Source organism: Chelonia mydas, chromosome 3 (genome assembly GCF_015237465.2).
Source record: "Chelonia mydas isolate rCheMyd1 chromosome 3, rCheMyd1.pri.v2, whole genome shotgun sequence".
In the NCBI taxonomy this organism is placed as follows: Eukaryota; Metazoa; Chordata; order Testudines; family Cheloniidae; genus Chelonia; species Chelonia mydas.
Window position 1 is genome coordinate 97813093 of NC_057851.1, and position 16692 is coordinate 97829784.

General features: G+C 43.6%; 1 protein-coding gene across 1 annotated transcript in view; it reads right to left on the reverse strand.

Annotated features, from left to right (window-relative positions):
- MOXD1 (monooxygenase DBH like 1) overlaps positions 1–16336 on the reverse strand; it is an 88175-nt gene extending 71839 nt beyond the window's left edge. The window contains exon 1 of the mRNA XM_007062244.4: positions 15962–16336. Within this exon, the coding sequence (XP_007062306.2) occupies positions 15962–16216 (255 nt within the window). The 5' untranslated portion in view covers positions 16217–16336. The remainder of the gene's footprint in view (positions 1–15961) is intronic.
- Between the last annotated feature and the right edge of the window lie 356 nt (positions 16337–16692).

Here is a 16692-nt window from a genome sequence, read left to right on the forward strand (position 1 = left end):
CACAAGTTTCACTTCACTTAAAAACTACTTGCTTACAAAATCAGACATAAAAATACAAGTGTCACAGCACATGACATAAATATAAAGGGAAGGGTAAATCCCTTTAAAATCCCTCCTGGCCAGAGGAAAAATCCTCTCACCTGTAAAGGGTTAAGAAGCTAAAGGTAACCACGCTGGCACCTGACCAAAATGACCAATGAGGAGACAAGATACTTTCAAAAGCTGGGAGGAGGGAGAAAAACAAAGGGTCTGTGTCTGTCTGTATGATGCTTTTGCCGGGGATAGAACAGGAATGGAGTCTTAGAACTTAGTAAGTAATCTGGCTAGGTATGTGTTAGATTATGATTCCTTTAAATGGCTGAGAAAATAACTGTGCTGAATAGAATGAATATTCCTGTCTGTGTGTCTTTTTTGTAACTTAAGGTTTTGCCTAGAGCGATTCTCTATGTTTTGAATCTAATTACCCTGTAAGGTATTTACCATCCTGATTTTACAGAGATGATTCTTTTTTATTTCTATTAAAAGTCTTCTTGTAAGGAAACTGAATGCTTTTTCATTGTTCTAAGATCCAAGGGTTTGGATCTGTGGTCACCTATGCAAGTTGGTGAGGATTTTTACCAAACCTTCCCCAGGAAGTGGGGTGCAAGGGTTGGGAGGATTTTGGGGGGAAAGACGTGTCCAAACTACGTTTTCTCAGGAACCCAGATAAAGTTTGGTGGTGGCAGTGGAAGTCAAGGGTAAAATAGTTTGTACCTTGGGGAAGTTTTAACCTAAGCTGGTAAAAGTAAGCTTAGGAGGTTTTCATGCAGGTCCCCACATCTGTACCCTAGAGTTCAGAGTGGGGAAGGAACCTTGACAGCACACTATTACTGAAAAATTGCTTACCTTCTCATTCTACCACATAATTATAAAATAAACCAATTGGAATACAAATATTGTACATACATTTCAGTGGATAGTATATAAGCAGTATAAACAAGTCATTGTCTATATGAAATGTTAGTTTGTACTGACTTTGCTAGTGCTTTTTATGTAGCCTCTTCTCAAACTAGGCAAATATCTAGATGAGGTGATATACCCCCCCGAAGATCTCTGTGTACCCCCAGATCTCACGTACCTCTGGTTGAGAACCACTGTTTTAGTCAATCCTTTTGCCTTTGGAAGATCTGCCATCACAAACATGGAGGACATATGGATCTGAAGATACACCTCTTTGGGGTGGGAGAATAAGAATAAACAATCTAAGGCCTGTTCCCACATTACCGCTAGAATCAAAATTCCCATTGGCTTCTCAGGTTACTAGTGTGGAGACTGCTCTGTAGCACAGAATTTGTCCACACTTACAAGTTTACTGCTACAATTATGTCAGTTAAAGGGGCGTGATTTGTACCTACCCCTTGTGTGGATACAGTTATAGTTGTAAAAGGATGCCTTATACTGATATAGCTTATTCTAGTTCCCAAACTAGAATAAGTATACCGATATAAGCACTTTTATGCCAGTATAATTGTGTCCACAGTAGCGGGGTTTTACCACTTAACCTATACAGCTATAGTTAAAGCAGCTAAACTTTCTATTGTTGACAAGCCCATATTGGTACATGCTATTCTAAATTTTAGAGAGCTGAAGCACAGATCTGTAGTCAGAATCAAGCTCTCAGTATAAAATTTCTGTATCAATCTTAACAGCATGGAAAAGATATGGTCTGGTTTGCTGATTCTACACTTACTATTCATCCATTATAATAAGGACTTAAGGCCTGAGTCTCTATTTCTTTGCACCTCTGGGGATATTGCCATGCAAAATAAGTGAAAAGTGCATATAAAAACACTATCAAATCAGACTGGTAGTGTTTTATACCCACTTTACTAAGTGTAAATGACTGTAGAAGGAGGAAGCAAGTGGAGAATCAGGCCCTTTATTTCTTCTGTGAAGTCTAGCTCCCTTGCCCAATGGTAAACCAAGTTTTGGTTGTTTATAGAATTTCTGTTGAAAACTTGCAGTACTATAGATGAATCCTTCGGAATTAAATATTATTAGTCTTGATACGATAGCACAGACTTTTCTTCTTTGGGATATTTTATACCCTTTAACATAATTTAAAGTATCTTAAATATAACACAATTTTCCTGCATTTTCTATAGTAATATTGCATAAATCAGTCTTAGCAAACCTTAGCACAGACTTTACATCAGTCGAATACTTAGATAGCATTATCACAATATGCTGTTTAGAAATTAAAACAGTTTATGGAAAGTTAACAATCACACAGATTATACAAGTTGTTGTGTATCATTTACAACAGATGAAGGCAATGATGTTAAATTGGTTCTCACATTCTATTGACCTGTATCACTTTCGTATAAGAGCTTTGCAACAGACATGTTTCTGATTGGCACTATACAAAACAGTATGGAGAGTAATTTCTTATAGATGTAATAAAAGCTGCAAATAGGCTGTTTTATCCTTGAAGAATGTAAGCACAGCTGCACAAGGAATCTTGAGAAAAAAATATTACCAGCTGTCATCACACACTTGAACAGGTGTTTAAAGAGATAAAAGCAACCCTCAACATCTTTACAATGTCCAAGACTGTTTTGTTTATGATATCCATTTCCTATAATAAATTTTACATAGCACCTTTCAATCCAAAGGATCAGAAAACAATTTACAGACTATAGCCCTATCCATGGGTTCAATGTGTGAGCAGACTGCACCATTTATAAAAGTTGCCATGTTCTTCCTCAGAGATCACCAAATTTCAATGTTTATTAGACTAGTATAGGGGGGCATGTCAGGGTCAAGTGATAGGAAAGAGGCATGGACAGAGCTAGATGCACTCCAGCTATTCCCAGCTTAGAGACCGTTGTTAATTAGAGATTGCTTTATCTTGGGACAGAGTTGGAGATGAGCTGGGGAGAGAAGCAGGGAGCTATAACCTAGCAGGAAGTAAGTACAGCACAGAATCTGGCTCAGAATATCTAGGAACAATAAACTGCTCCAGAATAAGTAAGAACTGACCAAAACTTTTGTCTTAAATCTGCAACAAACCAGCCCTTTTTTTGGAATTCTAAATCACATGGTTAATCTTTTTATTATGAATTACTATTACTAATATTTTTTTTCATTCAAATGGAATCCTGGAGTTCTTGGTTCCAGCAGCCAGTGGATAATATCACAAGAAAAGCTGTTTTCACATGGCATCTGACAGGAACCAAATAGAACATAATTTTACAAATAAGCAAAACAAACTTTTTTCAATCTCACATGAGTTCCAGCTTGAATTTAGAGCAATGACTCTACTCAGTTCTTATTTTATTAAAAATAAAGTAGAGTGACCAACAGAGAGCTAACAAGAAGGAAAAGTCTGCAAGTCTCAATTACAGTAAGAACATTATGAGATCATTCTGGTTGACTGACAATGATGTAACGGGTCCCAAATGAAAAAGAATATTCCATAGAAAGCCTAGACTGACAACAATCAAGCAACTGTAGGAGGTGTCCAAAGTAACTGTCCAATAGCCAGTTCATTTGCCACCCATAACCAGTTCGTTCATGATTAATTATCGATGGCTGTTTACAGAAACACTAGATTAAATAAACTATGCTTCACTACTACAAAAGCCAAATCTTATTCATATGAGCAGTCCCAGCAGGCTACATTCATTACTGGTATAACTCTGATTAAGTTAGTGGAAGTATACCAAGGTGAATGTGGCCCACCTACTTCAGCGGAACTATCATTTGAGTAAGGAAAGATTTTCCCGCAAATAAATATTTTTTTAAAAAAGAAAGAGAGAAAAAGAGATACATGCACTTCTTCCAGTTTTTAGGGTTATTTGACATATTAGAAGGATGTTTATAATATGTATGTGTGTGTGTACACACAGACACAAACACAAACAAAATATAAACAAACCATTCTTATTTGTCAAATAAACCTACAAACTGGAAGGTGTCAATAATTTTCATTCTAAATCCAATTTCTTTTATCGAGGTAAGTTCTGTCAGGGATCTGCATACTCTGCAGCAAGATGGGCCTAAATTCTGCAGACACTCCTTGGCTTCTGTGGAACCCTGTGGCAGTTGATGAAATTTTGCATCAGACTTAGATATTTTGATTATTATCTACACAGAGGGAAGATATTGGATACTGGAGGGCTCTTTGATTTAGCATACAAAGGCATAATAAGATTCAGTGTTTGGAAGTTGAAATAAGACAATTTTTTAACATTGAGGATACTTAACCATCGGAACAGGTTCCCAAGGTATTTGGTAAATTCTCCATCACCTGGAGTCTTTTCATCACGATTAGCTATCTGTCTAAAAGATATCATCTTGTTCAACCGTAAGTTATAGAGCTGGATGCAGGACTGTCATTAAAAAAAACTAGACTAGACAAAGCATGTGACAATATGCTTTAGGGGGAAAAACTTCACTGGGTGGGGATGCACGACAACCTAGGATTCTTTAGTCTGCAGATGAAGTAAATGCTAGTCAAATAGCATCTGAAGTGACTATCTTTCAGGTGGACTTAAGGTTGGAGATTTATGCGTACCTCTCAGCTGTCCCTTATCATTAGGAATATCCCCCATTATGGATCCAGCTTTATAAAGGTAGATGTTGTATTGTTTTTAATTACTTGAAATTATTATGAGGAAGACTTTCAAAAGCACCTGAGGGATTTTGGAGCACAGCTGTCAATGAGACTTGTGCTCCAAAACTCCTTAGGTGCTTTTGAAAATCTCCTCCATATAGCTAAAATCCTTATTTTTAATGCTAACTAAATCATATTATATATATATATATATATATATATGATATCATATCATAACTATATTTCTTGTGTTCCCACTTAAGTGTTTTTGTTCACATTGTGTCCTACTTATGAAACTGTATGGGTTAATAAGGAACTGTAAGAAAAATCTCATCTCCTCCTTGTTTCATAAAGACAACAAAAGTACTATAAATAAGGATACAATTTGATCATGGAGGATATGGAGGTCACTAATTCTGTAACTTTCCGGGACCTCCAGGACTTCTTCCACTGCGGCAGGACTGAAGCAGCTGTCAGCCCCGGAACAGCCCCAAAGCTAAAGCTGCGGCTGAGGTTAGGTCAGCCCCCTCCGGGATTGTAGCAGTGGTGGTCAGCCCCTGCCACAGGAGCAGTGGCGGGGCTGGAGCAAGTGCAGGCAATCAGCCCCGGGGCACTGGTGCAGATAGCTGGGAGTTGGCCCTGGGGCCGCCAAAGCAGTGGTCCTTAGGGCTGCTCGAGCAGCTGGCCAGTAGGCTGACTGCCGGAGTAGTGGTCCCCGGGCCACTGGATCAGTGACCCCAGGGCTGAAGTAGAAACTCAGGTGGGGTCAGCCCCTGCTGCAAGAGCAGCAGCAGGTGCGGAGCAGCTGACAGAGGTCAGCCCCTGGCAGCATTGTGGTTGTTAGCCCTCCTCTCTCCCCTCCCCCCCCCAGGTTTTTTACTAAAAGTCAGCAGGCTTCCACCAGTTTTTGTTTATTGCCCGCGATCTGTCCCTGACTTTTACTAAAAATACCCATGACAGAACCTTACCCTTCATTATAAATAACAAAATAATCTAGGTCTGCAAGGAGGAGAATGGAGTTGCATCCCTGACCATGTTGCTTAATAGCCATTGATGGATGCATCCTCCATGAATTTAGCTAATTCTTTTTTTTAATCCACTTATAGTTTTGGCTTTCACAACACCCCTGGCAATGAGTTCCACAGGTTGACTGTGTGTTGTGTGAAGTAGTACTTCTTTTTCTTTGTTTTAAAGCTGCTGCCTATTAATTTCATTGGGTGACCTCTGGTTCTTGAAGAAGTAAAAAACACTTCATTGTTCACTTTCTCCACTTATTCATGATTTTATAGACCTCTATCATCCCCCACCCCTCAGTTGTCTCTTTTCCAAGCTGAAAAGTCCGAGTCTTTTTATCTCTCCTTATATGGAAGCTGTTCCATATCCCTAACCATTTTTGTTGCCTGCTCTGTACCTTTTGCAATTTCAATATATCTTCTTTGCAATAGGGCAACCAGATCTGAATGCAGTATTCAAGATGTCGGCATGCCATGGATTATATAGTGGCATTATGATATCTACTGTCTTATTATCTATCTTGTTCCTTACATTCTCTTAGCTTTTTTGACTGCTGCTGCACACTGAGCAGATGTTTTCTGAGAACTATTCACAATGATTCCAAGATCCCTTTCCTGAGAAGTAACAGCTAATTTAGCCCCCATAATTTTGTGTGTATAGTTGAGATTATGTTTTCCAATGTTCATTACTTTGCATTTATCAACTTTGAATTTCAATTGTCATTCTCTTGCCCAGTCACCCAGTTTTATGAGATCCCTTTGTAAATCCTTGCAGTCTGCTTTGGATTTAACTATATCCTGAGTAATTTTCTATTTCTATTTTAGTAATTTTGCAAATTTTGCCACTTCACTGTTTATCCCTTTTCCAGATTATTTGTGAATATGTTGAACAGCACTGGTCCCAGTACAGATCCCTGAGGGACACCTCTATTTAACTCTTGCCATTCTGAAAAAAGACCATTTATTCCTACCATTTGTTTCCTGTTTTAATCAGTTACTGATCCAATCCATGACTGCTTACTTTACTTAAGAGCCTTTGGTATGGGACCTTGTCAAAGGCTTTCTGAAAGTCCAATACACTATATCCACTGGATCACCTTTGCCCACATATTTGTTGACCCCCTCAAAGAATTCTAATAGATCAGGGAGGCATGATTTCCCTTCCCAAAAGCCATGTTGACTATTCCCCAAAAAACTGTGTTAATCTATGTGTCTGATAATTCTGTTCTTTACTATAGTTTCAACCAATTTGCCTGGCCCTGAAGTTAGGCTTACAGGCCTGTAATTGCCAGGACTGCCTCTGGACCCTTTTTAAAAAACTGGTGTCACATTGGCTATAGTCATCTGGTACAGAAGCTGATTTAAGTGATTGGTTACATACCACAGTTAGTAGTGCTGCAATTTTATATTTGAGTTCCTTCAGAACTCCTGGGTGAATACTGTCTGGTCCTGGTGATTTACTACTCTTTAATTTATCAATTTGTTCCAAAACTTCCACTATTGACACATCTGGGACAGTTCCTCAGATTTAAAAAGAATGGCTCAGGTGTGAGAATCTCTCTCATCCTCTGCAGTGAAGACCGATGCAAGGAATTCATGTAGCTTCTTCACAATGGCCTAATCTTCCTTGAGTGCTCCTTTAGTACCTCAATCATCTAGTGGCCCCATTAACTGTTTGATAGGCTTCATGTTTCTGATGTATTTAATTTTTTTTTTTTTTGCAGTTAGTTTTTGTGTCTTTTGCTAGTTGCTCTTCAAATTATTTTTTGGCCTGGCTAATTATGGTGCAGTGTCTCCTTATGTCCCAAACTCAAGCTAAGAGGGGCTTAATAATCATCTGGAGATTTTTCCACATTGCAAGAAATACCTTCAACAAAGCAACAACTGAAATATGTCAGGGTGGTACACAATTTGCATCTCTTTTGCTGCCTTTCAACTTGTTTTCTAAACACATTTTTGTTGCTGTTGGCGTGAGTGCACTTAAAAGCAGCATATCGTTAAGCACAGAGAATGCTCACTGTTTTTATCTTTTAAAATCCATTCCAAGCACTTTCCTATAAGCAAATAAGCTAACTCTATGGGATACATTTGATAACAGATATTCTTTAGTTTGGGTGAGAGTTAACAAGCAACTCTGTAATGAATAATGAAGTACTTTTTAGTGACACATAGCCACTATTCACTAATGATTTACACCCTGAGTAAGGACTATTTTTGTGTAAGTTCAACAGATGAATCTTACAATGCAACCCTCTTGTATAACTTGCATAAAATAGGCATTCATCAAGGAGGATTACTCAAAATGGGGCTCTAAGCTGCTACGTGCTGTGGGTCAGGATGCACAATTCCAGACAGGGGTGGAGACCAAAGGAGAAGGCTTGGGTTTAGCATGAAAATCCATGCTGTGTCAATTCATGAGCACAAATGAGAGAGGCGCTTTTTTTAAAATATAGCTAGATGCAAAAGTTAAGGCTGCCCCAAGCACTTTCATGGCATATAATCCAGGTTGAAAGTGACCTTGGCAATATTACTGGGGTAACATTTTTACAGGTTCAACAGTTTCTCCAATGGAGTCATAAGGAGCTCCCAGCCTTCCTACATCAGGCACCATTGCTTTATTTTGCTGTTTGCTGTTTTTTTAAAACAAGCATGTTCATTGTAGTCCTGTGCAATCTGCAGCTATGCCACTGCAATGCTCTCTGCAACATGGCGGAATACGAGCTGTAACATTCTTATTGATAACCACAGTTCCCCGCCTCTTCTACTGCCTTCTCTGTATCTCTCTCCCCTTTCTAGTTTTCCAGTCCCTCATACAAGTATACTATTGAGTATGCTAAAGTGACCATGCCATGAGACTTGTTCTCTGCACATTCCCAAAATTGTTTATTAGGCTCCCACTCCAATAGCTGAACTCCTGAAATGCTTGGCCACTAATGTATTATTGCCCCATCATTCAAATCACGTAGCCAAACTTTTTCAAATCATGTTTCCTTCTATGATATAATTATACTCTTCAGCCTGATTGATCTACAGTACTTAGAGAGAGTTAACAGAATTGTCTTTCAAGTCCTTTTAGTGCTACCCCACCATAAATCCCTTCTGTTGCATTAAGGCTCAGGTGAAACAAAAGTTGTAACGTCAAAGTCCAAGAGACATTTAAAAATATACAAAGTAAAATCTATGTTGAATAGCCAGGATTTGAAATGCTATTTTTCAAAATATATATATATTTTTTAAGGAAAATGCTTCCCAGTGGTGGGGTGGTGCCTGTGGAGTGCACATGTAGGAATGAAGATTGTATGGCAGGCAAAAGATTTTTTTCTGCTCTCTGGAAACCCTCTGCAGTCTTCTTCCACCCCAATGAATTGATTTTTCACATGGCAATAAACAGAACCTGGTTTTACACTTATTGACTACAGTCGTTTTGCTATGCTTCTAATGTCTGTTCTCAAACAATGACCTCTCTCTTCCTGAAACACTTTCTTTAAAAATAGAAGGGAGAGCAAAGAGGGTTAAGGGAAAAAAAGATAAGCACCAAAAATTTCACAAGGGACCAGTGATTCTGAGTGCCCACATTGAATTCGAGGAACTGTCCTAGATTGAGGGGTCATTGGAGAAGACTTTGGAACAAATTGATAAATAAACCAGTATTAAGTCACCAGGACCAGATGGTATTCACTCAAAAGTTCTGAAGGAACTCAAATATGAAATTGCAGCACAACTAACTGTGGTACATAACCCATTGCTTAAATCAGCCTCTTTACCAGAGGACTGGAGGACAGCTAATGAAAAGTCAGTTTTTTAAAAAGCTCCAGAGGTGATCCTGGCAATTACAGGCCAGTAAGCCTAACTTCAGTGTCAGGCAAATTGGTTGAAACTATTGTAAAGAATGGAATCATCAGACACAGAGATGACCACGATATATTGGGGAAGAGTCAACACGGCTTTTGTAAAGGGAAATCATGCCTCATCAATCTATTAGAATTATTTGAGGGAGTCAGCAAGCATGTGGACAAGGATGATCCAGTGGATATACTCACTGGTTTGAGCATTGGCCTGCTAAACCCAGGGTTGTGAGTTCAATCCTTGAGGGGGCCATTTAGGGATCAGGGCAAAAATTGGGGATTGGTCCTGCTTTGAGCAGGGGGTTGGACTAGATGACCTCCTTAGGTCCCTTCCAACCCTGATATTCTATGATATAGTATACTCAGACTTTCAGACAGCCTTTGACAAGGTCCCTCACCAAAGGCTCTTAAGTAAAGTAAGCTGTCCTGGGATAAGAGGGAAAATCCTCTCATAGATCAATAATTAGTTAAAAGATAAGAAACAAAGGGTAGGAAAAAAGGTCCAGTTTTCACAGTGGAGAGAGGAGAATAGCAGGCTCCCCAAAATGATCTGAACTGGGACCAGTGCTGTTCAATGTATTCATAAATGATCTGGAAAAGGGGGTAAACAGTGAAGTGACAAAGTCTGAAGAATATACAAAATTACTCAAGGTAGTTAAGTTCAGTGCTGACTGTGAAGAGTCACACAAAACAGAGTGACTGGGCAAAAAAATGATAAATGAAATTTGGTGTTGATATGTGCAAAGTAATGCACGTTGGAAAACATAATCCCAACTATACATACAAAATGATGGGAACTAAATTAGCTGTTAACACACAAGAAAGAGATCTTGGAGTCATCAGGGTAGTTCCTTGATAACATCCACTCAATGTGCCAGAGCAGTCAAAAAATCTAACAGACTGTTAGGAAATGTATATACAATAAGACAGACAATATCATAATAATACTAATATGTAAATTTATGGTATGCCCACACCTTGAATACTACATGCAGTTCTGGTTGCCTCACCTCAAAAAAGATATAATAGAATTGGGAAAAAGCACAGAAAAGGGCAACAAAAATGATTAGGGGGGTGGACCAGCTTTCATATGAGGAAAGATTTAAAGACTGGGTCTGTTCAGCTTCAAAAAGAGACGACTCTGAGCAGATCTAATAGAGGTCTATAAAATCATGAATGGTGTGGAGAAAGTGAATAAGGAAGTGCTATTTACCCCTTCACAGAACACAAGAACCAGGGGTCACCCAATCAAATTAATAGGCAGCAGGTTTTAAAAAATCATAAGGAAGTGCTTCTTCACACAAAAGACACAGTCAACCTAAAGAACTCATTGCCAGATCAAAAGGAAGTGCTTCTTCACACAAAAGACACAGTCAACCTAAAGACAGTCAACTCATTGCCAGGGGTTGTTGTGAAGGCCAAAACCATAAGTGGATTGAAAAAAATCATTAGATAAGTTCATGGAGGATAAGTTTATTAATGGCTATTAGCCAAAGGGTCAGGGATGCAATCCCATGCTCTGGATGCCCCAAAGCCTCCAACTGTTGGATCCTGGTGCTGAGTGACATGGAATGGATCACTCAATAATTGCCCTGTTCTATTCATTCCTTGTAAAAACACCTGGCATTGGCCACTGTCGGAAGACAGGATACTGAACTAGAGAGACCATTGGTCTGACCCAGAATGGCCATTCTTATATAAGACTCTGCCCCATTTTACAGAACAGTTATAGGATGCAGCACTGGGGAAAGGATGAGGGAGAAAAAGAGATGCTGTCAGCAAGCTGAATAGATACTGGCATTTCAGCAAGACTCTATTTCATACTGCAACAGAATAAGTCATTCCACTTGGCTTAGCCTAGGTTTATGAATAAAATGTGCAGTTCTGAAAAATATTAGGAAGTTGCTTAGATCATTTTTTCATCTCAGTTGTAATTTATTGTGCATGACAGTGAACACACTCTTTTAAGGTTTACTGGAATACTGCATATAGTTCTGGTGTCTACATTTTAAAATGGATATTGAAAAATTAGAAAGGGTGTAGAAAAGAGCCACATAAATTATTTCAAAACTGGAGAAAATGCCTTACTGTTAAAGACTTGAAGAGCTCGATCTGTTTAGCCTATCGGAAAGAAGTTTGACCAATGACTCGATAACAGTATATAAACACCTTCATGGGGAGAAAACACCTTGTACTAAAGGGCTCTTTAATCTACTAAAGAAAGATATAACAAGAACCACTGACTGAAAACTGAAGCCTGACAAATTCAAAGTAAAAATAAAGCACACATTTTTAACAGGGAGGATTATATTATATTATTATTATTAATTATTATTATTAACGGGGGGAGGGATAGCTCAGTGGGTTGAGCATTGGCCTGCTAAACCCAGGGTTGAGAGTTCAATCCTTGAGGGGACCATTTAGGGATCTGGGGCAAAAATTGGGGATTGGTCCTGCTTTGAGCAGGGGATTGGACTAGATGACCTCCTGAGGTCCCTTCCAACCCTGATATTCTATGATTAACCATTGGAACAGACTGCCAAGGAAGTGGTCTTGAAATCAAGACTACTGGATGCCTTTCTGGAAGATATGCTTTAGTCAAACACAAGTTATTGGGTTCAATTCAGGGGCAACTGGATGAAATTCAATGGCCTGCGTTATACAGGTCTGTCTAGGTCAGGGGCGGGCAAACTTTTTGGCCTGAGGGCCACATCAGGTTTCCAAAATTGCATGGAGGGCTGGTTAGGGGAGGCTGTGCCTCTCCAAACAGACAAGCATGGCCCGGCCCCTACCCCCTATCTGACCCCCCCCCCTGCTTCTTGACAGCCCCCCTCCCCCCGGACCCCTGCCCCATCCACCCATCCCTGTTCCCTGACTGCCCCCGGACCCCCTGCCCCTGACTGCCCCATCCAACCCCTCCTCTCCTTCCTGACTTCCCCCCCCCAGGACCCCTGCCCAATCCAACCACCCCTTCTCCCCGACCGCCCCCGGAACCCTTGCCCCTGACGGCCCCCCACTGCCCCATCCAACCCCCCTCTCCTTCCTGACTGCTCCCATTCAACCTCCCCGTTCCCTGCCCTCTGACCACCCCGACCCCATCCACACCCCGGCCCCCAACTCCCCTGCCCTCTATCCAAACCCCCCACACCGCTCCCTTACCGTTCTGTCTGGAGCACCAGCGCTGCCCCAGGAGCTTGCTGCCCCGCCGCTCAGAGCATTGTGCCGGCAGCGCGGCAAGGTGAGGCTGTGGGAGAGGGGAGACAGCAGGGAAAGGGCTGGGGGCTAGCCTCCTGAGCCAGGAGCTCAGGAGCCAGGTGGGAGGGTCGTCCGCAGTTTGCCTACCTCTAGTCTAGGTGATCTAATGGTCCCTTCTGGCCTTAAACTCTATGAACCTAGGACATACATTTCCAGATAACTAAACTGGTCTCTTTTGGTTTTGTGTTTTATTCAGAGACAGATTTTATGTAAATCTATCTTCAGTTTGAAAGAGCAAAGAAAATCCCTTTTTACCTGAAATTATCAATTAATATATGCCTGTACTTCATGCAGTAAAATAACAAAATATTCCTAATGTTAAACATGTTACTAATATTCCAAAATTTAGTTTAATTTTAGAAAATCTGATTATTATTGGATTATTGAGTTGATGCAACAGAGAAATTTTATAACTTGGTTTCTACTGCTGAAATTTTAGAGATGCCATATGCTTAAAATAAAAGCACCTCCGATTTGTATGAAGTCACTTCAATGATCAAATGCTTCTAGTAAATCCTGGAGGAGAAAAGAAAGGCTATGATTATTACTCCTAGGGGAATTCTGCACCACTGTGCATGCACACAATTTATGTCCCCTGTAGATTTCTTTGCTTCCCTGCAGAAAAATGACTTTCTGACAGGGAAGCAATGGGAAGCCACAAGAGCAGTCATGTGACCCTCCCCAGCAGTATGTTTCGGGTGCCCAGGGCAGCCAGCAGAGAGGCAAATCACTGTGGGGCAGGAGGCAAGACTGGGGAAGAACTGGCTGGTAGCTCCTACCCTGTGCCAGACTCAGCTGCTAGTCTGGGCTGGGGAAGATGGGACTTCCTCTTCCCCTGCATGAGAAGTCCAGTCTTCCCCAGCATGATATCCTGGGCCGGATCAGACCCATCCCCAGATTTCTCCCCCCGGCTGCAGGAAGCTCTGCAAACTCCTTCCTCCCCCACTGCTTCCTGCACCCATCGCTCCTCAGCTGCAGGGGAGGGATCCCTGTACAAGAAGCTGCTCCCCCATTGCCCAACCCCCATGCATCCAGACCCCCTCATACTCAGACCCTCCCATTGAGCCTCACCCCCACACACACTCAGAACCCCCCCGAGGAGACCCACTCCCCCTGCACCTGGACCACCCTGACGAGCCACCCGCACCTGGATCCACACCCCACCAAGCCCCAACCAGTTGCACCTGGATCCCCACCCCACTGAGTCCCACTCCCCTAGCATCTGGACCCCCCTCACCCCCAGACTCCCCCACCTCTCGCTGAGCCCCAACCACCTTCACCTAGACCCCCCTGCAGAGTCCCATTACCACTACATCCAAAAAACCCCCAACAATCTCCTCTGCATCCACATCCCCTCCTCACCCAGATCCCCCACTGAGCTGCCCGCACCCAGATTGCCCCACACAAAACCCTCTCAACCCACATGTGGATCCCCCCACACTAAGCCCCTCCATACTTGGATCCTGCATTCCTGAGTCTGCCTGCTCACATCAGGTGCACCTGGCATAGAGGGGTAGGGCCTTTGGGTGTTTCTGGGGCAGGCCCAGTCCTTGCAGTGTGTCAGGGTTGGGTGCAGCCTCACCACTGAGTCTGTGTCCCGGGGGGTGTGGGGTACTGCACAGTGTTCTCCCACCTCTGTGCAGCCAGTGGCCTGTGCTCCCCAATGCCATGCTGAAGCCTCCACATTTATTTGACAAATAAAATTTGCAGAATTTTGCAGAATTTTAAAATATTATGCACAGAATTTTTAATTTTTTGGCACAGGATGCCATCAGGAGTATATTATAGGGCTTGATTCTTCCACTCCTATTTCTTTGGCTAGTACTTTACTCCATGAGTAGTCCCTTTAAAATCAATGAAGTTACAGGGAGTATAAATTACTATTCAAGGCAAGTAAGAGTGGCAGAATCTGGCTCATCATTTGTAGATACCAGGCTTGATTCTCCTCTCACCCCAATTTTACATCATCTAACTTCATTGGGTTCAAAATAGTTCCTTCAGATTTACACTGTTGTGAATGGATTGTTGTTTGCATTATAAATCGATCAGATGACCGTTTTGCAATAATTTTTGATACACTTCTATTAGTTTGCAAACACCAGTTACGTTAGGGGGATGTGGTCCTGGACTTCTGTTTCAAAGCCAGGCCTCTTAGCATTACTTAGCAAATGTTTCCACCAGGCTTATATTAAAACAAGTGGACTGGAGAGATTCACTGAAACCATCTTGGGAGCTTGTCTTACCAGGAGGTACATTTCACAAGTACAAATACTCATATAACATAAAGTTGCTGCTGTTGAACCCCGTTGTGAGAACAAGGTCAAAACATTACTGTCTGCTTCCAGCACATAACCGCACGAACAGAGATGGGCAGAGACAGTTTATGCTCCAGTTGATGAGGCTGGATCTGGGACTAAAAGTTGGGGAAGTTACATCCCGATTATAAGGAGGTCATAATGTCGGTGGGGTCCCCTAGATTGACTAGAAAGGAGAAACTCTAAAGGCAGGAAGATTATAATACACGAAGCGTGCGCCACCCGCAGGAAGCATAGTTAACTGTCGCTCAGTTAACTGTTCATGGGCAGCAGTGTGCCAAGGAAAGCGCATCCCGCTGGAAGAGGCCCCGCCTTTGCACTTCACGTCTCCAGGCACAGAGCTCAGCCCCGAAACGCAAAGCGGAGAAAGTAGGAAAGGGGGAGAGAAAAGGATTGTTACCTATTCTTGATCCTGGGGCGGGGGGGCGGGAGGAGGAGGACCCTGACAGCTTTAATAAAGGAAAAGTTGACAGAGGGACAGAAGGAAGAAAGAAAGAAAGAAAGAAAGAAAGAAAGAAAGAAAGAAAGAAAGAAAGAAAGAAAGAAAGAAAGAAAGAAAGAAAGAAAGAAAGGCTGGAAAGCCTAAAGCAGAGGAGCGTGGGAAGAGGAGAGACCCGGAGAGACGGAAAGGCTGGAAGGGGAGGGAAAGACCGAGCGGAAAGGGAGCTCAGCGAAGGGAAGGGCAGAGGGTCGCCGAGCAAGCAGGGTGTGTGGAGGGAAGGGGAGAGACGCAGAGGCGAGAGAACTAGAGCGGGCACAGGCAAGGGCAGAGCGTGACTCGGTCCGCAGCCCTTCGTCCTCTCCCGCTGCCTCGGGCTGCTCCCAGCGCCGCAGCAGCGGGCGGTGGTGCGGGGCGCCCCGCGAAGGCAGGCGCAGCTCGCAGGCTGGCTGGAGCTGGGGCCGTCGGCCAGGTGCTGGGGGCGGCGCGGTCCTTACCTGCAGATAGGGCTTGCCCCTGGCCACGCCTCCCACCACGATGTCCGCGGACGCCATGGCCCCGGTGGGGGAGAGCCCGAAGCCCACGTAGCCCTGAGTGCGCACCTCCAGGCGGAAGGAGATGCTGCTGCCCTGGTGGCCCCACAGCAGCCGGTATCCGGCCGCCCCGTCCAGCACGGCGCTGTGCGGGTAGCGCCCGGCGGCCGCGGTGGCGGGGAGCAGCAGCCCCCACAGGAGCAGCGGCCAGCGGAGCATCCTTCCCGGGCGCCGCTCGCTCGGGCACAGGAGGGGCTCGGTGCGGGGACGTCGCCGGGCTCCAGCCAGCCCCTCTCAGCCGGCGCTGGGCTCTGCTACTGCTGCAGCCGCCGCCGCGCACTGGCTGGGGGGGTGTCCTGCTCAGCCCGCCCCGCAGCGGGCGGCACCAGCCCTGGCTGGGAGCAGGGGGCGGGCTTTGTCCCCCCCTGGAGCGGCGAGGTGATGGGGCGGGTGGGCTGCAGGGAGGGAAGGAAGGGCGGGGGGCGGAGGCGGGTCACTGAGGGGAGGGCAGGGGCTGGACGGACGAAGGTGGGGCTGGTGGGGGCGGGACGCAGGGGTAAGAGGCAGGGCCGGGGGGAAGGGGTCAGGGAAAGGGAGGGGCTGGCACTCGGGGGGAAGGGAAGGGTCCTGGAGGACAGGAATGGGGGAGAGAGGGGTTCAGGGAAGAAGCGGCTGGGGACCCACGTGGAGTTTTG